Genomic DNA, 27,715 nt, shown 5'->3' on the forward strand with positions numbered 1-27,715 from the left:
CAGTTTACATGCACCCTAAACATTGCAATCTGATTTAAATGTTAGTTTACATGTACATTATATAGAATTCGAACCGAACGTCTGTGCAAGCGCACAGCCAGGGTTGCCAGATTTGTGTATCAAAACCATCCGAATGGACGTTCAAAACTAGCCCAAAAGCATTCCAATGAATATTCACAGCCCAAATACCAATAACTAATGAACAAAATAATTTAATCTTTAACCCACAGAAAAAAACAACTGATGGAAACTGTTTAAACAGTATCCTAAATCTAAACTCGAAAAAAGGACTTGGCAACGCTACGTTGCGGACAGCATCTCTCGTCGAGTTCATGCTTTATCTCTGGATAAAAATCAAAACTGAGTCGGAGAAAGTTGTTCTTAAGAAGTTTTCAGATATAGGTGATAAAAACACACTTTTCAAAAGGTACAACGCTATTTTATTACTTTAAGTAGCCTAATGTTTTAAAACTTAAATAAACACTGCACAATTTAGTACATTGTGTGCACAGTGCGTGACCCCAGTAACCTTACCTTATTAATGCTTGATGCTATTGCCTTGCTAGTGCGTGTTTCTGTGATGAGAATCATGTGATATAAGAGGTTAATATAAAACGTGAACTTTGTGCACATGCGCTGTACATTTGTGCTCTATGCATTTTTGCATCTGATTGACAAAATACTACGATTCACACGTTTACATGCGTACTTTTCTCTTGCCTCTTCGGACCACAGATCGGAGTAAACCACCCCCTTCAATACGATCCAAATTTGCATCGGATCGTCCTCAATCGTATTGATTAAGGTGTTTACATGAAGACTTTTCAATACGACTGAGCCATCAATACGATTGCAAACGAATTATTTTGTTGCATGTAGATGTACCTAGTGAGTGCTTTCAGTTCAAATAGATCTGATTAATACACAATAGTATCTAGTGGACAGAATACAACTCGCTGAGGGTGGAAACTATGGTAATGCAATGGGGATTAAAAAACATGAAAAACGGGTTTCACACACTGCCAACACACATTATGTCCAAACATCTTGTAAAAGTGGATTTTGCATAATAGGTGCTCTTTAAAATGTACTACACTGGAACTCATTGTGGTAAACTGACAAGACAATCTGATATATATTGAATGTATAACGTAGAAATACATGGACATTAAGAGTAATAATAAAAACACATCTGGTCAAGGGTGTGGATTTGGTTTGAACATTGGGGGGCTGAAGTGTCAACTGTATATACGTTTTCTTTAATTAATAACTAACATAACAACAAATAATATAAATATTAGGTGGGGAAGTTTTTGCTACTATTATTTATTAAGTATTATTGATTAGCTGTACTTCCATTCCTTTACCACGCTTTCACTATAGTATTTTTTCTTACAGCCACAGCAATGTTTGACATTGTTTCTATTTTTGCAATATTAGCAATAAAAAACCTCAGAAAATACAGTTTGAACTTTGCAACACCTTTCTGGCATTGTGTCTTACTTTGTATTGACTGAGAGGGTGATCTTCAAATAGGAACTCCAGTTTGTCGCTGACACGTAACACATACTCTCTTCGGGTGGTCTGCAATTTCTTAAGAGCCTGATCCATAAGTTCAGTTACTGTACAGTTCAAGGACACATTCAAACTGGTTGTGTCCTACAGAGACAGAGACAAAAAGAGGGTAAAACTGGTGGCCTTATTTTGAATATTTCTGTTACAGTAACTTTTCCTAAGTAACTCAATATTAGACAGGTTACAGAACTGTTATTCAAGCAATATTACATTTGCAAATGCTTAAAAAAATGGTCCACTCATCCATTCTTGTTGATATATTAGGAAAAGCAAGATTGCAAAATAAACCAGGCATAAGGGACAATTGAGATGTTCATTTAACATTTAGGTCAGAAAACACAGCACTTATTAAATTGACATTTAAATAAATAGACAAATTGTATATAGGTCACCATTTACCCGTGTTTGTATTTACACACCTGTGACTGGTCATGATGCATGGTGATTTTGATCCCGCCTTCATGCTTGTCAATCAAATTCTCCACAGACCCCGTCTCCAGCTGTGGCGAATAACAGCTCCGGAGCCAGTCCTCCCAGGACATCAGGTGCATGTGCTGCATCCTCTCCTCGCTAATTCGTTTCATTTTGGAACGGAAGTCCTTCACTTCCTGGTCTTGCAGGGCATCTAGTTCGTGAAGACCTGTGTCATGTGCCATAGTGGTCTTTTACTGTGCAATCTTAAAACATCAACAATATCCAGCATTCACAAATGACCCGACATGACATAATGTGCAAACGTGTTATATCTAGAACCACGATTACATTTTCAACACATACATAAACAGCATTCCAAAAACATTTTGCGTAAGAAGCTTCAAATCTTTTATCCCAGTAAACACACACTTATTCAAAAAAAAAAAAAAAAAATGCATACCTCTAATGCATGACACATCGCTTTGGATAAAAGCATCTACCACCTTTTCTGTAGTAATTAATCAACTTTAAATGAATTATGGACACGAAAACCAATGTGCGATAAGTTAATGCGTCTCTGTTTTTGTTGGATGATGACGCAGACATGTTTTGATGTGAGACAGGTCTGCGCTCTAAAGGGAAAGGTTCAAATGCCTTTCCTGATAACACACATGATGACATTTCAAATGCATTAAATATTCATCTGATCCTCTCCACTGAAAGAGAAGTGCTGGTATCTCATTTGTCTGAAGCAGTGAATAACTTTTGAGAAGTGTGCAAGCACAAAATGTGCAATTAAGATGTAAGATTTATATCCAACTCACAGCAAAGATTTTACTGATATGGAATATTATTCATTTTGCTGTTGGTCTTATGTTGGTCAGAGGGCTGTTTCAAGTCTAAGTTTGGCGGCTGTTGATTACACCCCATTATAAGAGTGTGCATGTGAAGATAAGCTTTACCTTTGCCGATCAGCACTCCGATTTTCGAGTCTAAAAGGCGCTCTGCACGTCCACAGTTGCGTGTAATAAGTTTTAGGACGGGCAGGAAGGGGCGCACGTCGCACAGTCGCCTGCTTTCATCCTCCAGTTCCTCGTGCACTGCTGCTTGATTCACACACTCAAACATGTGACCCTCCATCTCCCCCAGCAGGGAGAAGAGAGGGTACGTCTGTGCCTCCTTCCATAACAGCTGCGGACAAACAGAACATTGGGAAAGTGTTGGTAATAGAAGAGGGTTCCTTTAATTACTGAAAAAAGAAATTGTGTCCTCATCTACTCTTTGCAAGTGCGTATGACTTTCTTTTTTGTAACGAAATCTAAAGGAGATGTTTTGGAGAATGTCCTGTTTGTTCTATTCTGTGTAATGTAATATAATTGAGACACTGTTGCAATCAAAGTCCAAAAAAGACAATAAAAAAAAAAATGAGGAAAACATTAGTAAAACTAGTCAATGTGCCATATGCTTTTTGTATAATCATTCTTTAAAAAACTTCACGCATTATTAAAAATTACATCTGTCTGCCTCCTTCAAATATACCATCTTTATACCACGTCCGACATTAAATGTAAATGCTTGTTTGTGACAGTCATTAACGTCAAACCTGATGCAATCTAAAGGCGCTGTATTTTAAAGTGCCTGTAAAGTCAGACAATAAATGTGTTTTTGACACCATAACAAATGTGTTATTAACCACCCAGCCAAATTTGAATAATAAAAACGCTGCTCTTAAACACTGGGGGCGTGTCCACTGTCGACGCTGAAACCACAGCCACTCGCAGGAAAGCTGCCATCTATCTCAACCTTTAAATACCACTACATCCTGAATGGATGCTTTGGATTGTGATAGGGGCGGGGGTCATGCTCGGAGGCTCAAGTGCGTCATCGAGCCACCGTTTTAGGCCCTGAAATACTGAAATGGTCTTTGTGGCATGTTTGTGGCTGAACAGCAATACATTTCCAACATTTAGAATGTGTTTGGAAATTATTGTCATGATTGACTTTACAGGGAAAAAAATGTGCTCTTAAATAGTTTAAAGCTGCAGTTTTTTAGTTGTTAATAACTTTGATGTCACAAAGAAATGTAATCCTTTTCATCACACAAAGCAACCGAAACTTTAGTAGCACCTGTCCACTTCCACTTTCATTATAAAACAATAGTCATGACATGCTTCATTTCTTCTTCCATGGAGTCCTATTGCTGTATTTGTGAATATGATCTTTCCCAGTGTCTCTTTAATTCGGGTTGCAATGGTAAAAGCAACCCTCAAAATTGGGCTTTGTAACATTATTTAGGATGTGACCACTGACCAGAATAAAAAACCGAATAAAGGAATCTGAAAGGAGTCCGTTTGTACACACACTCAGCAGTTTGATGTGTTGGATGGTGCTCTCCCGAGGAACCTCCATCTGAATGTAGACTCCTGTGGGCAACAGGAAGTCCACTATTACCTGGTCATCTTCATCCAGCCCCGACTCCGCCCACTGATCCAGCTGATCTGTCTTGGCGGGAGGCATGGCAGATAGCACACCGGAGCCAAACCATGGGAACCTCAAGATAATAAAAACACAAATTAACACAAAACAAACAAATGGTACAAAACAATACACGCATAGAAATGCTAGGATATTTTCAACCCACTCTTGGGTCAAAAAGGGAAGAACACAGTCCCATTGGGTTATAATTTAACCTTTGCTGGGTTAAATATTTTCTGGGTTAATTTAACCCAATGACCAGGTTTGTCCCATTTTGACACAAAGTTTCAGTGGAGCAGTTTTCCAGACAGGGTTTAGATTAATCCAGGACTAGACCTCAATTACATTCGTACAGTTTTCACAAACATAGCTTACAAAAAACAATACTGGTGTGCATACTTTGATTTAAAACAATGGCATTGATATATATGTCAGTCCAAGGTGTTTTTAAATTAATTATGCATTTTTGTCTGAGACAAGGAAGGAATAAGCCCTGTCCGGGAAACTGCCAAGCATGTTTTAAACTGCAAGTAAAAAAAGACTTTTTGATTTTCTGAAGAGGGCCTATTTTGGGAAATACATTCTGGAAAACTTGACTGTCTTAAGTCCACACAAGTCACCTCCTGATGCATCCTCAATAAAGGGGTGGATCAAGAACACATCCAGGGATTGTATGTTTACTTTGCTAGATGCTATCTTTGAATTGGAACAGTATTTAGGGTGCTACCGATGATGTTTCACAAGTCCACAAGAATGCATATTGAGAAACGGCTCAAGTGGATGAGTTAAATAAGGTGTTTTAAATAAGGAGACATCTAAAATATTCTGGAAGGGGGTACTTGAGAACCAGGATTGGGAACCCAATGGTTGAGTTTTCCCTATCTGATCCAACGCTGGGTTGAACATACCCCAGTATTTTTTTTTTTTTGTGTATATTCAAAGCTGTAGTCTGAGAGGCTGGTTACACCTGGTATTAAGATGCGTCTTGGTCGATTGGATCACAAGTGGACAAGAGAGACAGACACCCATTCACACCTGGGCTCTTCTGTCCACTTTTGATCGCTTCTGTAGTGATTACTTCGAAGGGATGGTCTATGGGCGAGTCATTAAAACAGGAGTGGGAGAAATGATGGGTTTAAGTTGAGGTGCATTAAATATTATGTCAGTTTACCGCTGCTTCTGTTGTTAGTAAACAAGCTGCACAAAGTTTTGTACATTTAAGGGCTTTCTTGGATATTTCAGAGCAATTTATGAAATAAGTTTGCAACTTTCAGACGCACGCAAAATGAAAAATGAAGGCACACATTCATTTGATCCATAATTGCCTCAGGTTTGGGTTAGATGTCAGGATAGAAAGAAAAACATTGTGCTTGATACATTACACATTAGATCAACAGGCTGAGAGTAGGCTGCTTGAACGCATTCGAGCACATGAATATCTACACCACAAAAGCAATCCGATCAAATGCGTTTTCGAATATGGTTGAAAGTGGACAAGCTGAAAACACCCCATTTTACACCCCTTTCACAACTGTATTTTAGCATTGTACACTAGTGATCCGATCGACCAAAGTGCATCTAAATACCAGGTGTAAACTGGGCTTGATGGGTAAAACTCTGGCTAATAAATTTAATAGCCTGTCTTTAACAAACATGCAGACAACTTATGGATGTGTTAAATAAATTGTTTACTCAAAATTTACCACTTAAAATTGTTCAATTAAAAAAGTGCTGGTGTCTGTTTGATACAGAAGTTGCTGAACCCTGAACCACTTAAAGGTTTTCGAGAAACATAGACAATGCTGTGCAACAGATAAAATAAAATCTCCAACAGGGGGCATTAATTTTGTCACTATGTAGGCTAATGTTCAAATTCCTTTGCTCGCCTTTCAAACCTTCCTCTTACCAACTGAACACAGGCGCTGCTATACATTTGACTTCCCCCAAAACGCAGAACAATGAGTCATTAAACCTACTGACACTTACTGTATCTCTGAGCTCACAAACAAACTCAAATCCACATATGCATTACATCATCAAAGAGTGACCAAACAGGTGCGGAGACTCAGTCACACAATGTCATTGTTTTAAACAGGAGGAGGGTGTGCGAAGACAGCTCGCTTCCACACTCGCACAAACAAACAGGACAGAAACGGCAAGTCAGACAAAGAAATATACCCACACATTAGGGACAGAGGATGTGGTTATGCATTTTGTAACCTAGATTGTCACACACAAACACGCTATTGTTTAGAGAGATGCACAAACCCACATGGACAGGAAAGAGTTATTCAATGTCGTTGTAAGTGCACTTTTCCTGCTTTTAGTGGGGCCACAGCGTGGCACATCCATTACAGCTCATATCCAGAGCTAATGACCCTCCTCTGTGAAGTACTTCAGGAAATCCAACCTCCACATCCACCACAGCTCACTATCACTGACGTGGTCAAACCTCTGACCTCTCTCTGCTGATGGAAATCTTTGTTAAGAGCTACTGTATGTAGGCTTTAGCTTTGCAAGTACTACACTTATAAGAACGTTCTGTGTAAGCCATCCATGTGAAATCTACAGTACCACAGGACAGTGTATCCCAAATACAGTCCTCACGTACCCCCACAGCAAATTTCTTCTTACATAAAACACCCGATTCAACTCATCAACCTCCTTCAAGAATGTTTGAAATCCGTGTATTTGACTTCATGTGGTGCCACGCAGACTAATAGGTGGATGACATTGAAGTAAAGCGAGAGCGATTCGAATGCAGACTCCTGTATGATTTCTCAAATCACGCTCACGAAAAATGATGTCATCCAGCCGCAAGAACTGACAGGCGATTACCCCTGATACTTGGAGTTCATTTCTTTTGATCCGGACCAAAAAATAAAAAAGCCCTGGTTTGTTTAGCGCTCACTGGCATTTTATCAGCAAACCTAAAGATAACAAACATTTATGTGTAAGTATAAAGTCACCACCCGATTGGTTGGCTTTGATGACAAATTTTATGCAACAGAACTTTCACAACAACGCTACATGCTGAAGTAAACATGTTCATTTTATGCGCATTTATACGGTAGTATTATTACCAGTTCAGATCTCATGAAGATTAATTTACTATCACTAAACATTTTAAAAACGTTTGTGCATATGTTACCAAATGTTATTGAGGACCTTTACCTCTTCGTTGCTCCACATTTTCCCTATGCTCTTTTTGCTTTTGCATACACCACCAAGGCCGTTTTAAGCCATTTGACGCCCTAGGCGAAACGCCTATTGGCACCCCCCCAAACAAGATCATACAATTTGACATGCAATATTACAAAAACAAATCATTTGATCATGTAACACTCAAAACTTAAATGCATAAAATTCAATGATATTGCTCACTTTTTCACATATGTGCGCCGACAGTCAAATCCATTCCAGTAGAGGAATACCCTAATAAATTAAACTTGACTTACACACTGATGCTTTCTCAGATCCATTCACCTTAAATCATTTAGAGTCCATTTAAATTAAACATTTCGTGTTTTCACTACTTTTGCCAACTGTACTCCCGCAACACAACAAGGTAAACAAAGCTTTTGGTTATAAAAGCAATGTTTTAATTCAAAGGCACCAGAAGACAAGAAAATGGCGCCCACTCCAATAAATGCTTTGGACCCACCCACATTTTTTTTGCTTCCGACACCCACGTGTTGAGTGCTGAATATTCAAACCTCCATGCAAAGGGACCCTCTGTGTATGTAGATAAGAACGACTCGGGTAATAAAAACATAACAGTCAATTATGTAAGGTCTTTATACATAACTATATTATCAGTGGTGTATATCATATTGCATTTATGTCAAGAGATTATTCAAAAAGTTACACATTGCACCTTTAACTGGCAGAATCATGGATAAAAAGTACCCAGCCGGATATAAAATTATGCAAATAAATTTATCTGCATGTATTTTTGTTTGAGGTTTTACTAATATTAACGTCCGATTGGCCTTGACGACAAACTAACAGTTCCCGCTGTTTTTTCTCTGGTAATGCAGCATCTAGTCCATCGGACCAGTGTTAGGCAAATATTTTTGACTCAAGAGCCACATTAGATTTTGAAATGCATTTAAGGAGGCAAGCAGAAGTTATCCAAAATAATGCTTAAAGTGCACCACTCCCACTTGCCACTAATTTAAATAAGCACACACGCATAAGCGGCATTAATGGCGTTTCACTTCCACAATCTAGTACAACTGCATTCATATTAGCAGCAAACTGTACTGGAGTCCACAGTCAGGTGCGGTTTGTGGGTGAACATCTGAATGCCAAAAACAGTGTTCATCGAAACAAACTGAACTTTGGCGTCAGTCAAACCAAAGGGCTGACCGATAAGTGCTAGTCTGAAACCCCCTTAAAAATGTAAGAAGGAAATGGCTTATTTAAACGGCTCTTCAAATGCCTTTCAAAACCTGATTTGGCGGTCAAAAAATATTTGCCCAGTACCCCTGGTCAAACGCGGGTTGCACAACCTGAGCACAGGCAGCTTAAATTGCTACCCCCAAAATTCCCCTAGCACACATTAGGCTGCAGTAATATGTGAACGACAACTTCAGCTTTATTTATTCAAAATCAACACTCAATTATTACTGTACTTTAGTTATACATGGACATTTATGTTTACCCTGCTTTTAAGAACACAATATCATATTTTGGAAAAAAGTAAATCATGTTTACAGTTCTAAAGTAGACATAACAATCAAAGAAATATATTTAGCATTTCATATCCATTGTGAGCAACATTTCATGAGAGATCACGATGAGGAAAACTAACCATGGCTTTACTTCTTCAGTAACCATGATTTAGCAGATTAATCACCATAGTTGTACTATCATAGTTTTAGTACAAATAAAATATCATTGTTATTATTGTAAGAATCATGCTTTATTTTCTTAAGGGCAAATCATCACAAGTGCATTGCTTGATAATTATAACATATTAATTATCATGAAAAAATAAGTTTTAAATACGAAGACAAGCAGGTTGTGGTCCTGAAAAACTGCAATACTTGTTGGGCAAATTACACATACCACCTACTGTCTGTCTGATGCTGGTGAAATATTTCACTGTCCATTCTGTGTTAAACACGCAATATTCAGAGTTTATCTTTATTTCTTGCAATGCCTACTCATGTTTTCACTCAATCAAGACTGTGAAGCAGCAGTCAAAATGTCTGCGACCAACAGGCGACCATCTAGTTTGCATATTACTATAAACAGCCCTTTACACCGCTCATCCCGCTGCAAAACATGTTTATATCAGGATTGTGTCTTGGGATATCACATGCTGATTTTGGTTCTTGCGATGTCTCTGATCCAAGTGGGTTCACCTAAGTCGAATATCAGTTTTTAAGTGGTTCGGGTGGCAGCATTCACATTTATTCAAATGAACCGCACCAACTGAGCAACCAAATATGACACATGTGAACACGCTCTTAATGTCTCCATTTTTAAACAATTTGAAAAATTGAGTTCTAGACATCTAAAAAGGTACATGATCACATAAATGCCAAAAGGACATATCCCTACATGATGGGTGTCAAAAAATGCCAGATCCCCAGGCCAAATTAAAAGGTGCTCTAAGCGAATTCACGCGTTTTAGACCATAAAACATTTTTTGTTACATACAGCAAACATCTCCTCACTATCTGCTTGCTGCCTGTCCGCTGATCAAACTGTAAAAAAAACCCAGCTGTAAACAGCCTAGGCTCCACAAACTGCAATAACAACAAAGTGGCCAAACCTACCATCAGAAACGATAACAAAGTGTTCCAGCCAATAAACGACAGGAAGGATTTGGGGGTTAGGCGTGTTTATGAAAGCACGGAAGGGAGGGGGAATAGTTAGCTATGGTCCGTTTGTTTGAAAACAGTTCAAACATCAACAAAAAGTAACGTCACACAGATTCGCTTAAAGCGCCTTTAAATCAAAAATGTCTTATTAGAAAGATGACTGAATTGACAATTACAGATGTACACATCTCTCTATGGTGATCTAGTGCCAAGAAATAGCATCCTTGCCTGCTTGCTTGTTTAGTTATCCAAAATTATTTGCTTAAAAAGCCACACAATGTCAGGTATCATTCATGACAGTAACATAAACTGTGCAAATTGAGTTACACACTAAAGTTCATGTATAAACAAATTCACAAACAGCATCATCAGCTACAAGCAATATAGTAATGACTTTTTCAAACATAACTAATAACAAAGGGAAACAGGATTCAAACAAACCAAAGGACAAGCTTTCTGTCTGTCTGATTGATTGATTGATCTATCCATTGATCAGATTTCATTGTATAATACACGTGTCTGAGTAACAGAGTTACAGAGCGCGCGAGAAAGAAATGAGATCACATGGAAACTCTGGCATGAAGGTTTAGCCACTGATAAATCAGGTAATCTCTCCTAAAGCATACACAACACATGACTATGTGCTTCTGTCTCAAAACTAACATGAGTAATGAATGACCTCATGACTTGACCATATTCAAACTTTAAAAACTGACTGGTGCGGTAAGCTAAAACACTTGATCAAAATCTACCCCCACACCTAACATCACACCCCCATATCCTAAAATACTGATGAATGTGCAAAAACGTGGGTCAGAGTTATAAACACAACCTAAACAATGGGACCAAATGTCCTGCAAACATTCTCAAATAGCCCTGACTCAACATTCCCGGGAAAAGATGAGGGCAGTGCTGAACCCAGGCATTTATTTCCAGATAGTAAAGCTGCCTCTTATGTATCAGTTCCGCCAATTAATCTGGTTTGGACAGATAAAAAAATGCCTGTAATATCCTCTATGCTCTCAATGTTTCTCCGAGAAGCACCCTTTAGACTAATTTAAAAACATTAAAAAAAAAATACTTTTCACCTTTCACCTACTTCTATTTCTATTCAGCTTTTTCCCATCGAATGGCTTTGTGAAACAATTTTTGTAGACGCTACATGTAAAACAGCTTGAAGTCTCTCATGCAATTGAATAATATAGTAATGTGTCTGTAATAATCAATTATGAATGGCCGAACATCGCACGTGGCGATTTGTTAGGTATTTGGGTATACTATACACCAGCAATATCGCTCGTGTAGAAGTGTGATATAGCTCGATCATCACGGCTGTAAGCGATATTGCTTTTATACAACAGTTTGTCCGCACAAGTTTAAAAAAGAAAACTAGAAACAACAACAGAGTGATTTTAAAAGCCTCTTTGGTGAGGAACTACTTTCATTCTGGCCTTCAAATCCTTGGAAGACATGTAACCCTTTTGGACGTTTGTTTTGAATGTCATAACGCAATAGATGTAATAGCTGTATCTCAAAATTACCGTTTCTTGGTTTTAAGATTAGTTCAGGCGAGAATATATAATATTCAAATCTGCAGTCGATTAGTAAAGATTTGAACTTTTGCTTAGAAAGATTCAGACGTGAGATCCAAACGCAGCCAGCGCCGTGAGTTCGTTTACCCCACTGACCGCAGCCTGATCTTCACACTTATAATCTCCCACTGGCTCTGATGTTTGTTGGTCAAAAATTGGTCAAAGTACACCAGTTTTCTTACAACATACGCAGACAGGTGACTTGCTGGTTCGTCCTGAGAATCTGATTTACGCACCTGTGTTTATCTGAACTAGATGAACGTTCATCTCACGACCCCAAATGTGCCATTACTGTTAATGTAATTTATTTGATGTTTTTGCTAACAAAAGGTACACTTGCATGTAAAATCAATTTTAAATTTGGTTTGCTTCAGCACTATAAACATGATATCAAATTTTATATTTACTGTTTATTTTCTATAATCTAGCTTTAAGCATTGTGACGTATACGTTTATCGTAGACCTACAAATAGCTTGTGATGCTTTCTTGTTTTTAAGTTGTTTTGGATGAAAGCCTCTGATAAATGAAAAAATGTTAAAGGACCGCATAATAGTAAAACGTGTTGTGATGGCATTGCTCAGACCTCGCACGCAAACAATGCCATCTGTCTCTTTACTACATGTTTACAAACTGACATTCTCTTTATTAAATGTCTGCAATAAAAAAAATGTCCTGAAAGTAAGCAGTAAGGAGAAAGTAAGCAACAAGCAAGTTTCAATGTTGCTCTGTTGTAATTGCTATTTCACCATGTCAAGAGCTGGAAATCCAACAGAACATCAGTTATGTGTCATTTCCTCTTTAGATTTCAGAGACAGTGTGATGGGGAACATAAAAAACTGCTATATTGTGAAACTAAAAATGAATTGCTTATTATAGAGAAAGAAAGGGTTGGATAGGGAGAGAGAGGGAGATAGAGAGAGAGAGGTTTCCATTATGAGACAAAAGACCTTTGTACCAAAATAGCTTGGTGGTCACACACACACACACACACACAAAAGTGATGGGTTCAACAGAGGTCATAGACAGATTTTCTGTGGCACACTCATATTAACAACTGAAAATACATGAACTAAACACACACTCTCTCTCTTTAGGCAAACAGGGGAAAACCACATGCAAATTTCCCTGTCTGATTCTACGAAGCATGACTGGTTAAAAATAATATTCCAATGCCGTCCTTCCTAACCTAAGCCTTACTTGATGCCAATTTGTGCATTGCCTTGCCGTGCACACCCCTCTAAAATTCAAACAGAGTGGGAAACAGTCAGAGTCGCATTACTCCAAAGACATGTGTCAGAGAGTACAAGCAAAGCAAATCTACAACAAACACGCAAATATCAGCATGTACCGCTACCAAGGAGATCAGAATAGATTTAACAAATGGGATCTGTCAATGTAGAAACAATTACCATAAGACTTCTTGCATTTAATATATTATTTATAAATGAATTGAAACCATATACATAACACAAAGTAAATGTATTGCGCTCGTACACGTAAAAACATTTTTATTTCTGAACAATAAGCATTAAGCATCTGCGTCTATATGATGGAAAGTAACACATGTAGTAGTGTTCAGGATACCCATTTGGGACACTTCACCTTTAGGTTACATATAAACTAAACGATATATGGGAGGAGGGATATGACCCTTCGAGCTTATCAGTGTATCATCATTCTGGGAAACATCAGCGCTGTGTTCCACTGAACTGTTGCTCAGCATTGAGGAAATCTGAGTGAAAGTGCAGCGCCAGAACAGATTCTGTGAAAGTAAATAGGAGAAAGCAGCCATAAATGCTGGATATGTAGCTGTGAGGTAGCACTCTTAAAAAATGCATATTTTCACATGAGATGAAGATGACCCAGCAGAAAATTTGTTAGTTAAGGTGGCTGGGTTGGAGGGGGGGGGGGGGCCACGGCATGGCAATCAAAGTGGCGGGGCGTACGCGTCATGATGAAAATGAAAATATTTTTATTAAAAACACTCAAATAAAACTTAATTTTGAAGAAACTATGACAGAAAATGAACACATACTAGATTATTGTTGAATTAAACGTTTTTAACAGATACCTCTAATGGGAATAGCTGTGTGATGAACTGAAACTAACGTTAAAGGGTTAATAAACACAAACGGAAGCAGATGTTGTAGAACGTCTGGTCAACTATGATAGATAGCGCAAAGATTGTAAAAACTGATTATTTCTCACTATTAATTATATAATCTTAAAGCAGTGTAACTACTGTAGCATGTAAATAATGCCATAAATAAAGTGAGCAAGAGCGCTCAACAATTCAATCGAATCAACAGGCACGTGCATCCTAGCTAGCAGGTTGCACAAACAACAAAATAACCAGCTAACTTACTTTAAATTTGCAAGAACTATAGACTAATACAGTAACAGGCTTAAATAAACCCAAAACATAAATCTACAGTTTCTCACGGACACGCGTTTTATTAACTGGCTATCCTCCAGACATGGCGGACCACGTCTTTCTCTCATTTCGGCCGTGTGGCGCGCGTGCCCGCTCGCTTTGTGAAGCACGTCCGCGCTATTCTCCGAGATGCACATGACGACCTTTTTTGGAAGACCTAGATAAGGTGGTAGGGTTTCCTAGCTTAGGCGGGCCGCCCGAACTGCAAAGTGCTGCGGGAAACCCTGATGACAGTACCAAAATTCCAGAAGGTAATTCAGAATTTTGGGGGTCACACAGGGGCAAAAGGTGGGTTACAAAGTCATTTGGCTCTTGCAATGAAATTGAATAAAAACAAGTGATTAATGAGTGATGATGAGTTTTGTTTGCGTGACAGAGAGAGCAGAGCCGCGCGGGTGCGCTTTCTGTCTTTAAACTGTCTCCGTGCTTTTATTACTCAAAACAAAACTGACTCGATGGCGAAAGGTCGGAAGACCAAATCATATCCACAGAGGAAATGTTTTTCGTGTTGTTACAGTAACACTTTGTTTACAGTTTTGCGCTGCTCAGCCTGGATTAGAACAGTGTCCGATTTGCGAACTGACTCCTTTGAACGGATTCGTTTGAATGAATGGTTGAAACAACAGATCTGTCCCAACACTAAACTCACAAGACGTCACTGTCAGCACAATCAGTCACTTATAGCGTCTCAGAAATGAGAATGTAAATGTGTTTAGAAAGATTTGCCCCAAATAACAGTCTCAACTAAAAAAACAGACATTTACTATGTTAGCTTTATGGTGAATAAATAATTTATCAGGTCTACCAAATAAGGATTTTATCCTACAAAGCAATAAAAGCCATGGTAAAAAACTGATCAAAGATGATGACAGCAGAGTGTCAGGTAATATCTGTGTCTGATAAATGCATGGTGCAGAGGAGGTTGTAAAACTCTTCAGAAAGACCAGTCATAATTTTTTTAAATACTTTAACTTAAATAGTGACATTTTACATTTAAAATATCTGCTAATGATGAGAACATTTAGATTATTATGTACATATAGAAAATCGGCCAAACATATGGGCCATCGGCTGCCCTGATTTCTAAATATCGGCATCGGCCAGAGAAAAAGCCATATCGGTCGACCTCTAAAACAAATCACAATTTTTTCAAAAAGTACTAAGATCGAGCGATTGAGTTATATGAGGAACAGATGTATAATAAGCGATCACCATTTACTGTAAATCTCAGATACAATGTACGCTTAAAAAATGACTGCTAGCAGAAGCGATTCACCATCGTTGGTTGTGAAATAGCATTTGCATGTGTCTCATGACCTGTGGCATCATTAGGTCAGCTTTAAATGTGAAATGGTATTGGCTCTTATGACCGACTGCATCATGCTAATAAAGATCTCATATAAACTTTTTGTATGGCTTCAGTTGGAACTTTCTGAATTAGTGACAAACACAACCAAAACTAACACTGCAGAAGCTTAAAAATGGTTTTCTTTTTTAAATATCAGCACAGAAACCAGCCCTCAGATGAGTCTGACTGGACTACATTTAAACACACATCTTAGTAATCTTAGTACTAGAGCAATATGCAGAGAGATAATTTTTACCCCCAAAAATGTAAGCAATCAGGCACAAAAAAGACAGGGATCATTAGGGTTAAAACTGCTTTAAAATCTACTGAAAGACTGCATTACACAAGCAAAATAAACCCACTAGATATTTTCAGATAACAAAAAATGCTGGAACATACTGTAATGCAGTAGCGAACCGTCAGAGGCCTCTAGGCCAGTCAGGGCCGGCCCGAGGCATAAGCAAACTAAGCAGCTGCCCCAATCGTTTTTTTTTTACAATTAAATAACTTAAACAAGTAATATAAATGAATGAACGAATCCGAATGAATAAATGAATAATTCAAGACATTGACAATTCACGCCGGCGTGCAAGTGCACGTTACTGTAATAAATTAATTATAAGACATGTCACAAAAAAGTAGGCTATGTATCACTCTGGTGCCGAAAAGAGAAAAAGGACAGAGGAGGAGAAAAAAAGAGAAAGATAAACGTATGTTTGCATGATTATTTACAGTATGTTTAAGTTGTGCACCAGCAGCTAGTGGTTACAGATCGCAGTTGATCCGTGATCAACCCACAGTTCGGCTCGCATGCGATTTGCAGATAAATACGCAAATTTAAATAGTGAAAGTTTATCATTGCACATGTTTCAAACTTGCAAATGTTAACATTTCGAGTGATTTTAAACCATTTAACCCGTAAACGTTATGCCCTTCAGAGATCAGAACACTTAATTTTGAGGAATAGAGCATTGAAAATCAACGTAACGTTTTTATGCTGCACCGTTTGTAATTCGTCCTCCGTCTGTGTGTGCACGCGTGCGTTTAAGTGCCCTTAATAGTGCACACACGAGAGAGACGCATTTCAGAAAGCAAGCAAACATAAAATCTTTCTGTTCTTGACAGGGCACATACAAACAAAATGATCTCCACAGAATTCTTTTTCCAATAAAAACTTTGTTTATTTTGGGGAAAAAAAACAGGTCCGTGCTTCTAAAAAAAGAGACAGTAACCTCATTTAACCCATTTAAGTCTGTGTCATTAAAGGTGCAATTTGTAAGATATTTGCAGTAAAATGTCCAAAAACCACTAGGCCAGTGTTATATATTTTGTCCAGCTGATTACTATCAATATCTGTAATGTTTTCAACTACTTGTAAATCGTGAGAAAATTTCCATTCAAAACATTGTTACGGGGCAGTGCAGTCTCCTGTCAATGACGTTAATATCCATGTGACCCTTTTGTCACCGCCTTTACTGACGTAAACCACATGACAACAGTGGTTGAGATCGAAAAAATAAAATGGCGGCCAAGGAAGCGACCGGAGCACAAATTTAGTGTAAATAAACGTATATTTTCACTTTTTACACATTTTAATTGCATTTCTAGCGAGAAATTTGTATTGTAGTTTTCAAATATGTGATTAGTTATCACAAAGGTGCTCTCTGTTTATATTTAAAACACGCTGCCTTTGAATGCGTCCAAAAGCCTTTCTCTGAGCTGCCTTCAGGCATCCGAGTCCGAAGTCATTTTCTCATGAGGCAGCGAGGCAACAAGTCCTCACTGCCTTGAGTTTTCGGACGCAGCCAGTGTCGAGGACAAATGCGGAACTATGCGTTAGCGCCTGTCGGGCTACGCGGCGTGCTTGCTTATGAACTTATGGATAACTCTTTACCGTCTGCCGCTTGTTGTGTCAGCTCCTGTAAGCGTAAGGGCCAGCCAAACGACCCAAGAAGAGTTTGGAACAAAACGAGAGAGGATCAATTTGTTGTTGCATTATCTGGATGGAGAGAGCTTCACGACAACATTTAACTAGACCGAGATTCTGATCCTGCTTGTGTTTTACGCAATGGGTGAGTTGTTTTGATTCGTAACCCTTCAAAAAACATATGCTATTATATTGATCACAACATTAGTGTGTAGATTGTAATCAGCGCGTCTTCCCGCAAACGATATGCACATCAAAAGGTATTGTACAGCAATATAAATGGTCATTTTAAGACACTTCACAATAAGATTTGTACTGTCAATACATTATGTGAAAAATCATTGTAGATTGTAAGTTGAAAACTTAATTCTGTGCTGTGTTTACCATCGAATTTGGACTAATACTGTAATATATATGACTAAGTATTTCGTTTTGAACATCACATATAAACTTACATAATGAAATAAACGATGTCATGAAACGCAACATTTATAGACTTGATTACCTTATCCATCAACGAGATTTCTCGTTCTCGTCTGATTGATGGCCATCAGCGGTTGAGTTAAAGACTACAAATCCCATAATTCCACGCTGCTTCAGAGCGTCATTAAACAACGCCATTGTTATTGTTTGATCTGGCGCCATCTAGCGGCCGGATAAATACAAACATCTTTAATGTTAAAGGCGGAGTCCACGATGTTTGAAAAACGCTCTGGAAAAGAAGACGGGCCGACTACCAAAACACACTTATAGCCAATCAGCAGTAAGGAGCGTGTCTACTAACCGACATCCTTGCCGGGTTGCGTATGTGTGGGGCGGGTCTATCAACAGAAGGTCCAGATTCTATTGGGGTAGGGGCGTGTTTGTTTAGGTGATTTCAAATATCAACATTGGCTTTCAAACATCGTGGACTCCGCCTTTAATCAAACAATCCAAGATAAAGAGAAAATCACTTCTGTAGCTCTAAAAAATGAGTATATTTAATTCATACAATAAAGTCAGTGTTATGATTCATTTGATTTGATTTCTGCACCTAATGCTAATTTTAGCCCTTACCTAATGTGCAACTTTGTTCTTTTTATAAATGTTTGTAATTTCTTTATTTTTTAATTAAAAATTTGATGAGAGGGGGGCCCCCCAAACAAATTCTGCTTAGGGCCCCTAAGAGGCTCGGGCCGGCACTGAGGCCAGTGGTTCTCAAACTTTTTCGGCGTAGTCTGGGATAGACGGCATAGGTTCAAGAGCCTTGCTACGGCTGGAGCAGTTTGCAACTGGTGTAAATGTACCATAATGATTTTGATTTGTCTGGACTCAATAGTGATGTGACAGGAAAATAATAAACAAAGTGTAAATCCAGTTAGAAAAGCACAGCCAAACATCTGGTTAACAAACATCTTAAGAGACTACGGTTTATTTTATACCAGAGGTTACTATGCATATACTTTACTGCAGATTCAAAGGTCAAATCCATTTTACATCACACAATTGAAAAATATTTAGGCACTTTCCATAAACAAGTCCTAAACAAAACTTTGTTTTTAACAAAGTGTCATTGAATGAATTTCTTTGACCTTCAGGAGGTGTTAAGTGTTTCAGGAACACATATGGTTGACCCTATACTGAGAGACTAATAATATTCATTACATTCAATTTATTTATGTCACTACAACCACACATATTTTTACCTGTTTTTGTTTGTTGAAATTAAATAAATCCATTATTTTAGTTAAACATGGGGTTGTGATATGGAACTGTAATGCAGTTGACAGATCTGGAACTACTTCATTGGTTTCGTGCTTCTAACCAATCAGAACGAAGCTCTTAATAGACTGGTGGTATAAGCTAAATTAAATTGTCCCTCAGTAGAGGGGTTATTTAAGGAAATGTAAGACAACCATGACATTATCATACGGTTTTGTTTGTAAAAATCAACAATAAAGCCAGTTACGGCACAGGCCAAAAATCTTTTATTTCCCTACTATGACATTTATTTATTTAAAAATAATTATGCAAGCATATCATATTCATTCTAAATACATTATCACAATCATTTTTATCTAGACGTTTCATTCAAACAAATAATTTTTAGCATTTTGGATCAGAAAGTACTTGCTGCAGATATGTCATGTGAAAGGTCTGCGAACACTCACCTGTTTTCCTAAAAGTCTATTATTTTGCAGTCGCCTCCATGATGGCTGGAAGAGGATGCTGCATCTGACAGAGAAAAACAGATAAGAATATGTGTAATGATGAAGACAATCTGAACGGAAGGACAGTGTTGGTCTCCATGTAAGCTGAGATAACATGAAGCTATTGTTTCATAGTATAATATTACTTCTGGCAAATCTAGTTCATCTAAACATTAACATTTGCTACACACAGCTCATTAAACACACACAGTTGACAGACTTCATTTTCTCAGAGATCCGAATTTGTTCGTAACAGTGAGGTCAAGCGATCCACACAGTGTAGTAATATGAACAAGTGGGAAGCTCAGATGCAAAAGCCGCTAAACGCCACCTCCGTCAAGGGTGAGATAAGGGTATTAAAGGTGTTAAAAAATGCATTGAAATAATGTTAAATTGTTCTCTGATATATACATAAAAGGTTTGTAATTTTTTTAAGTGCGAAAATGATCCAGAGTCAGTTTTACATGTCCATTTACAACCCTAGGATTTGACTTTATAATGAAATGGTCTATTATTACCTAATTTGGAAGGGTCATGAATAATAATGTTGAGCTCTGCTCTGATTGGCTGTTTCTCAGAGCAGCTCCTTCAGTAGCTCTGTGTGTGTAAACAGATCTTATGTTTAAGTCTGTAGCAGATGAACATGCAGATTTTGAGGAATAGTCAATTGTTTGCAGATTGTAAATGGACATTTCTTAGTGGTAAGTTTCAGGATGGACCTGCAAATCGTAACTGTAACGTCAATAATGAAACTTTAGCTTAAACGTTAGCATATAGCATTGACTAGCATATAACGCTAACTTAGCAGTAACTTCTTTGTTTTTAGCATTGTAACAACACTGTAACTAGGGCTGCCACTAACGACTATTGAAGTTACATGATATAAACTGGTACATTGTTATACTACTTAAATCACGCAGATAAGTTGGTTATGTCAGCAGCCAAAACAATACCACTTTCACAGGCTTGTTAACTGACCTGAAAGTGATGCACGTGATTCATTTTGGACTTTTCTTTTTCATTTGACAGAATGCGGTGTCGTCCAGAGAATAGCGGTCCATCAATTGTGACGTGTTATTGTGCAAACGGATGGCTTACGACACGCATCACCTATCCTGGTCCTGAAGGGCCGGTCTCTCTGCAGAGTTTAGCTCCAACCCTAATCAAACACACCTGAAGCACCTTAATTAGCTGCTTGAAGTGTGTTTGATTGGAGCTAAACTCTGCAGAGATGTCGGCCCTCCAGGACCAGGATTGTGGACCCCTGGCTTACGATATCAAAGCCTTGCAAGAGAGCAGCAGATGCCTATACATTATAAAACACAGGCACAGATCAGTCCTCGTGACCATTTTTTTTTAAAGAACAGCAGATTTTAATAGTCCTGCCCAAACAAATAAATTTTTGTTAATTCACAAAAAATTACAGTAGCTTTGCATTTTTCCTGCATCGAGCTGGTATTGCTGTGATATGCCAACCAAACCTTACAGAGTTTACAGAGTCCAGCCTTTTATTACCAGGTAATCTGAAGAACTCCCATTTTTTTGACCCATTCGGCCTTTGATAACTTTTCCTAACTAACTTATTTGACATTGCACTCGACGCCGCTTTATTCTTTGGAAACTGTTGCTACTGAGCCCATTCAGCCCACTGGTGGAGACAGCGATAGACATAAGGTTCACGCCTCCTAGTGGTATGGAGGAAACGGTTGTTATTTTAGCGTGAGAAGAACAAAATTTAAATGGTAAAATAATAGAATCGACTATGAATATTAATGTCGGCTAATTATCAGCGTTGACGCAGTTGATTGTGTTGACCAATCGCGAAAGCTTTAACTGTAACGTCACAGTTGGTGTTATGTTAAGATTGGTCTGTTTTCCAGCTGTCTTTTGCATGAGGTTTACATAAGAAGGAGGAAACAATCGGGTTTGAGGCTCACACTATGTCATTACCATGCACAGAACTCTTATTATTCATCTATGGCTGCTTAAATACAGTTTTAGATTCTACAGCACTTTTAACCAATGCTCTTGGCATGTAGGCCTACTACACATTCATCAAATACTTTAGCTTCAAATTCATGTATTACCGGCCTCAGGCAAAAAAAAAACTGTTTGTTGGCAGAATCTATCAAGTCAGTACAGTATGTGTTGATACAGTACAGTATGTTTCTGACATTTAAAACTTACTGTAATGACTCTGTAGATGTATTCAGTAATATCAGAACTAAACTAAAGTTTTAACACATTATTGACAACACATTACCATGTTCTCTTAACAAGTTAGGGCTGGGCCGGTTTGGATTTTTTCTTACCGCGGTCGGTAATTAACAAATTCCCGCGGTTTTGCGGTTTATTGGCAAGACAACGAGTTAAATGACATGCATGACTTATTTATGTTCAATAAACAACGTGTGCAAATTACTTAAGGAACATGTAAAGTGAATATTATTTCCTTCCACATTTCTTCAATTTCAACATTCAACAACTTGAACAATTAATATTATCAGTTAAAAAAAATGTTAATGCATTGTACGTGTCCACACGTACGTGCCTACAGACATTTCTCCACTTTTCTATCCTTAATTTATGAATGGCCTGTAAATGACGCAAATTATTGCTGTCCTGATGGTCTGGTAAAATAACCATTTGTATGAGAAATCACTTGTAGCCTACTGCATATGTGTCCGTGCTTGAGTATAGATTGGAAGCTGCACGGAGACGCGTGTGTGTGCGCAAATGACACGGTCTGTCTCGCACGCGCCCGGGCTGTCCGCGTCTGTCTCGCGTTCGCGGGACCGCTTCTGTTCTAGACACTTACCATAAACATCTGTCTTTTTCCACAAACGGAGAAAGAAGAAGCAAAAGCAAAACTTTTTGAAATGTGTACTGCTGTAGAAATGGCCACTGTTGTAGGCTAGATGAAAAAGAGACAATCTAACCTCTTTGGATATTAATCCTCGGACTGATCGCGTGCTCTTTATGTTGCGTGACAATTTAATAATGTATGAAACCTGATTCTGTTGTTGATCTGTTGCAGCTGTTTGCACGTTCAAATTAAATAAAATGTTTGTATTGCTTTTACCGAGTCACAGACAACGTATTTCTACTCAATGACAATTTAATATTAAAATCATATCAGTTAACATTTAATGTTCATAACAAGCTGCAGTTGTTTAAAAGCTGCGTGTATAACATCCCCACATATACACACAAGTGCAGGCCAATGTTTCAAGGTTTTTTTTTTATGACGGTGAGGAGCTCAGACCCGCGGCATGGGTCACGTGACCGCGGTATGGCGGTAATCCGGTTACCGCCCCAGGCCTACAAGAAGTACCAAGGTGTTACATGGTAAAACCATGCTTTGTACCATCATAATACCACATCAGCCTTTGAAGCACTTTGGAGTACCGTGGAAAAGCATTTGACTATGAAAATAATTCATACCACAACTTACCAAAATACACTGTTATCTTCATCTAACCCATCAAGATAAGCAAATATCATTTTTTATTTCCAAATAAATGAGGAGTATCATCTAATACTGACAACACAAATTGTTTTATTGTTTTTGATGTATATGAATATTTTATATATAGGCTATACTACCAGTGTTCGATTTGTGGAAAAAAATTGAAATGTTTTTCAAATAGGGGTGCACCGATAAATCGATCGATGATGCTTGAATTACGGTATAATGCTGCTACATCCAAAAGCCAGAGGGCGTTCTCATGCAGAAAGTCAATATGGGCTGCAGAAGAAGAACCATTACACACGCAGCTCCAGGAAATGGCTTAAACTAGCATATATTTATATTGCTGTTCTTCAAACCTTTTCATGCATTTCCATGATAATAAATAATATTTATAATGAATATGTTTGACGAGTGTTGCCTTTTCAAATGCATGTTATAAACGACTCAAACGAACAGTGATTTCAGATGGATAAGGACTTACTGATCAAAAGCAGTAGTACATGAAATAGCTGTGCATAATATCGGCTGTGAGATTCAGAATATTATATCTGCATTTATCATAGCATCCCTATTTTCAAATATTTTTATTTATGAAATAAATTATGACCCACGGGCTTATATGATTATTCAGGGTATTAAGCTATTTTTCGTAACTGTTGAAATAAAACATGGATAGCGGATAGCCACATTCGACACGTACGCAATACAAATGATTTCTTATTCAGTAGCATATCCACCATTGCAAACAAAGTTTAGAACAAATAACAAGAACAGGAATAAAACATTATGGTGAGGAAAATGCTCCACAGCTTTCTGTTCATGGAAAAAGTTAAAATAAAAGAAGAAAAGATGATGGTGTGTTTGTGTGTGTGAACGCTGTCTATTGCCTTTTGTGTTTTGTTTATAGTTGAGTGTCCTGTCTCAATATTTTCACGCACGTGCGCTGTCGTACGCGGACAACTGCGGACCCTCCTGATGATGAAAATTACGTCATGCAGACGGCTCGCTTACGCGGACGGCCCTAGTACACCTTCGGCTTTAGTCCGGCATGAGAGTCAGATTCTCTTTCACTGCTCTCCATTACAGAAACTTAATTTTTAATTTTAATTGTTTAATTTTAAACTTAACAAAACCTGAACTGTACATGCAAGAATCCATTCCTTCTTTATGGTTCGCTCCAGACATGCAAAAACACTCGTTTATAATCATAATATTTAATGCAAGGCACAAAGTACTCTCAATAAAACAATAAATAGGCTATATGCCTACTAGGCAAGACACCAGACTTAGAAAATAGTCTGTTTGTTGACAGACTTTTGACCTCTTTTTTGGTTTCCTGTGTCATCCTGGGACTTCCCCTCCATTCTAATGACGGTAGGTTCTGCGGTCTCATTCTCAATGGTCAGTTTTTCTTGAAGTTGTTTTGTGACAGTCCTAAAATACAATAACATGCTGCTTGAAATCGTTTTCATTTATTATTTACCTGTTTTCAAGCTGAAATAGACTCTTGGTGGTGTGCGGCATTTTGAAAATCTGGGCATTGATTAAAAAAAGATCATAACATAACCTAGATGCGCTGTCACCTATTGTCACCGGAGCGGAAGTGCTGACAATAACTCTCAATTCCTTATTTTACTGTTGTTTGCACTATTGCGTATCAGCTTTTTTACTTATATTAAAGGTCACCAATTATCCGATATATGATTTTACATTTATTACATGTATTATCACATGTAAACGATATGCAAAAGGTACAAATCCCAAAGTAAAAAATGACGCGAATTATCATCTCCAACGTAAATCTCTTTTCTTGGACTACTACAAACACACGGATTGTAGGCAACAGTTTACTTCCTGGGCCTGTTGACATGGACATGACGGTCATTATCATAAATCCTCCTGCTTCTGACTCAAAGCCTGTAAGTAGTAAAGTTCTTATATTTAAAGAGTTTACTACAGACTAAACCATGATTCAAACACAAGTTTTGTGCAGTGCAGAGTAGCGCTTGTTGTTGGTCGTTTCTACAATCACAAATGCAGACATGGTTTTAGTACCCTTATCTTACCAATCTGTTACGTTCTGCTCAAGCCGCACTGGCAAAGTTGACCGATCAGCTTGGTCATCTGCATTTTCTGGATCAGATTTGGCTCGTAGACTATATTAACTCCTGTCAGTGTTGCATTGGGAGCTAATCTTCAAAACAAGGTAAAGAGCGTCAGATTTCTGGCTGATGTCAGAGGTATTCAGGCCAATCACAACGTACAGATTAGCTGACCAATCAGGGACACGGCGCTTTTCAGGTCGGTGTGCTTTGTAACAAATCAAAGCGTTTGAGGAAGGCAGGGATATCTGGATCAAAAAAAATGTACGGTATGTGGAAAATAATGTGTTTAATAATGTGTGGGATAATCCCCGCCATCCCCCCAGCAAATCACACCTTGAATACTAAGATGTCTTATTAATTATTTTTTCGAGTAATAATACGAAAAGTGAAGCTATGTAGACTAGTGTTTGTTTGGGTTGTTCACAGTTGCTAACATGTTCATGTTCTCACTCTCATTGGCTCCAAGAAAACAATGCTAGCAAGCAAGACGCAATACACAATGCCCCAGAACTGACGTATATACACTTTACAGACAAACAAACTCACACAAATGAGAGCACAACCATTATTCATACACCACATACATGCAAAACACACACCAAGCACTGCATCCTCATCACACAGCAAACAAAACAAAACAAAAAAACGCAAAAGGAAATGCAACCATTACAACCCTCCCTATCAGAGAAATTTTGTTCTTTTCCTCATCAGCTCAGGTCCGCCTCCTGCTCTCACACTGGAATGTCAGGAATCTAGAATCTGCAGGGAAGCATAATATCAAACACTCACTGACTCACACAACACATGCACACTAACTAAACACTGATTTAATCATAGTTTATCAAACCTCCCATACGACAATTTTCTTGAACTTTATGAACCCTACAATTATTGTAATTGTAACTGCTAAGGCTTCAACATACGCACCTTCTGTTATGATTGATTGCATTACTATTTTATTTAGTTTTTAACTGCCGCTTCATTCAAACACTTGCAACAGATTCACCAGATAACATTTAATAAAATGTTTTACTCAATCTGCTAAAATCAGACTGAACTGACCAAGGACTATACAAAAACTTTAGCCACTCCTTTATAGCTGGTTTCCTTCGAATGGCTATTACAGTGGCAGGTGCTACTACGGTGTACACAGGCAAGCTTATAATAAAAACAAATTTGATAAGTTAAATATGAGTATATTCAAGTGTTTAGGTACCCTATCCTATTCCTTCATTCAATTACTGTTAGAAAAACATTACTGCCACTGGGGCAGAAGCCTTAAAAAGGTCCTTATATGTACCATTAGGTATGATATGTATGCAATTGGTACCAATATGTACCTTACCTTACATACTAATATTTATCTCGTAGGTGCTAACAAGTGCTCCTTTGATGAGCAACTAAACAAGTTCAGCTTCAATATGGTCACATTGGAAAGAACTTCTTCAGTTTTTTAGGTTCTATTTACATGAAACTTCAAAGTTCTTTTTCATCAAATGTAAGGAAACCTTGACTTTTTGTTAAATGACCTCTTAATAAATGACTAGCATGTTTTTTACAGGACGTAACATTGACGTCATTGTAACAAGGTATTTGAAATACATTTCACTAATGAATGATTACTGAATGACAAAATAACATTGCAGATAAACATGATATGCGTATGATTATTTATGGTTTAAAATTAATAAATGATGATGACGTTGATCACTGGACCAGATTACTTATGAAAAGGCAAATACTAGGAACAATCATGAACGACTTACATTGTTTATTTAACTATTTAACTAAGTTCAGGAGAAGCATGGTCAGGGCTCAACAGAAAAAATGTTTTATACTGGCCCAGTCGGGCACTTCAAAATATCTTTATTCATTTGTCTCGCCATTAAGGTCAGTGGACCAGATGAAGGGTTATCGCCAACCCTTTTAGACACCATGCACCCTATGTTTTGTTTACGTTAGTTGCTTGTTCCAACAAATAAGGCTACCAACTTGTCCGCTTTACCTTGAACCTGAAGGCAAATTGCAAAACATTTACCCCAGTAAATGTGTGCTTCCAAGATGTAAAAAAATTATGTTTCGTTTGGCCTTATAATTTGAGGGCTTAACGTCGTTTTGCTCTACCAGTTGGCGTAACACAACACGCGCAATAGCGTCCACAACAACCAATAAGTTAGGACAAACCTCATGACATTGCAGAGAAGTTAACATTCGCTTAAAATGTGTCTCGATGCTAACATTGTATAAGAATACAGACAAACGGCCACAGGCAGAATATATATTTTAGTTACTGAGGGTGAAGCACTGGCTCTCACACTGGCCCCGTGACACCGGGCAGGCCTTTATGTT

The 27,715-nt window shown here is 38.0% G+C and overlaps 1 protein-coding gene across 2 annotated transcripts in view; it reads right to left on the reverse strand.

Moving 5' to 3' along the window:
• Positions 1-27,715, reverse strand: part of pik3cb (phosphatidylinositol-4,5-bisphosphate 3-kinase, catalytic subunit beta) — a 52,366-nt gene that overhangs the window by 19,547 nt on the left and 5,104 nt on the right. Inside the window, exons 2-6 of one of the 2 annotated variants that reach the window (XM_073863102.1) lie at positions 19,751-19,814; positions 4,354-4,540; positions 2,952-3,177; positions 1,995-2,215; positions 1,504-1,659 (exon numbers count right to left, since the gene is read on the reverse strand). In XM_073863102.1, coding sequence (XP_073719203.1) covers positions 1,504-1,659; positions 1,995-2,215; positions 2,952-3,177; positions 4,354-4,506 — 756 coding nt within the window. In that variant the 5' untranslated portion in view covers positions 4,507-4,540; positions 19,751-19,814. The remainder of the gene's footprint in view (positions 1-1,503; positions 1,660-1,994; positions 2,216-2,951; positions 3,178-4,353; positions 4,541-19,750; positions 19,815-27,715) is intronic. The other variant, XM_073863103.1, reaches the window with a different exon arrangement.

This window comes from Misgurnus anguillicaudatus, chromosome 24 (assembly GCF_027580225.2).
Source record: "Misgurnus anguillicaudatus chromosome 24, ASM2758022v2, whole genome shotgun sequence".
Taxonomy (NCBI): Eukaryota; Metazoa; Chordata; class Actinopteri; order Cypriniformes; family Cobitidae; genus Misgurnus; species Misgurnus anguillicaudatus.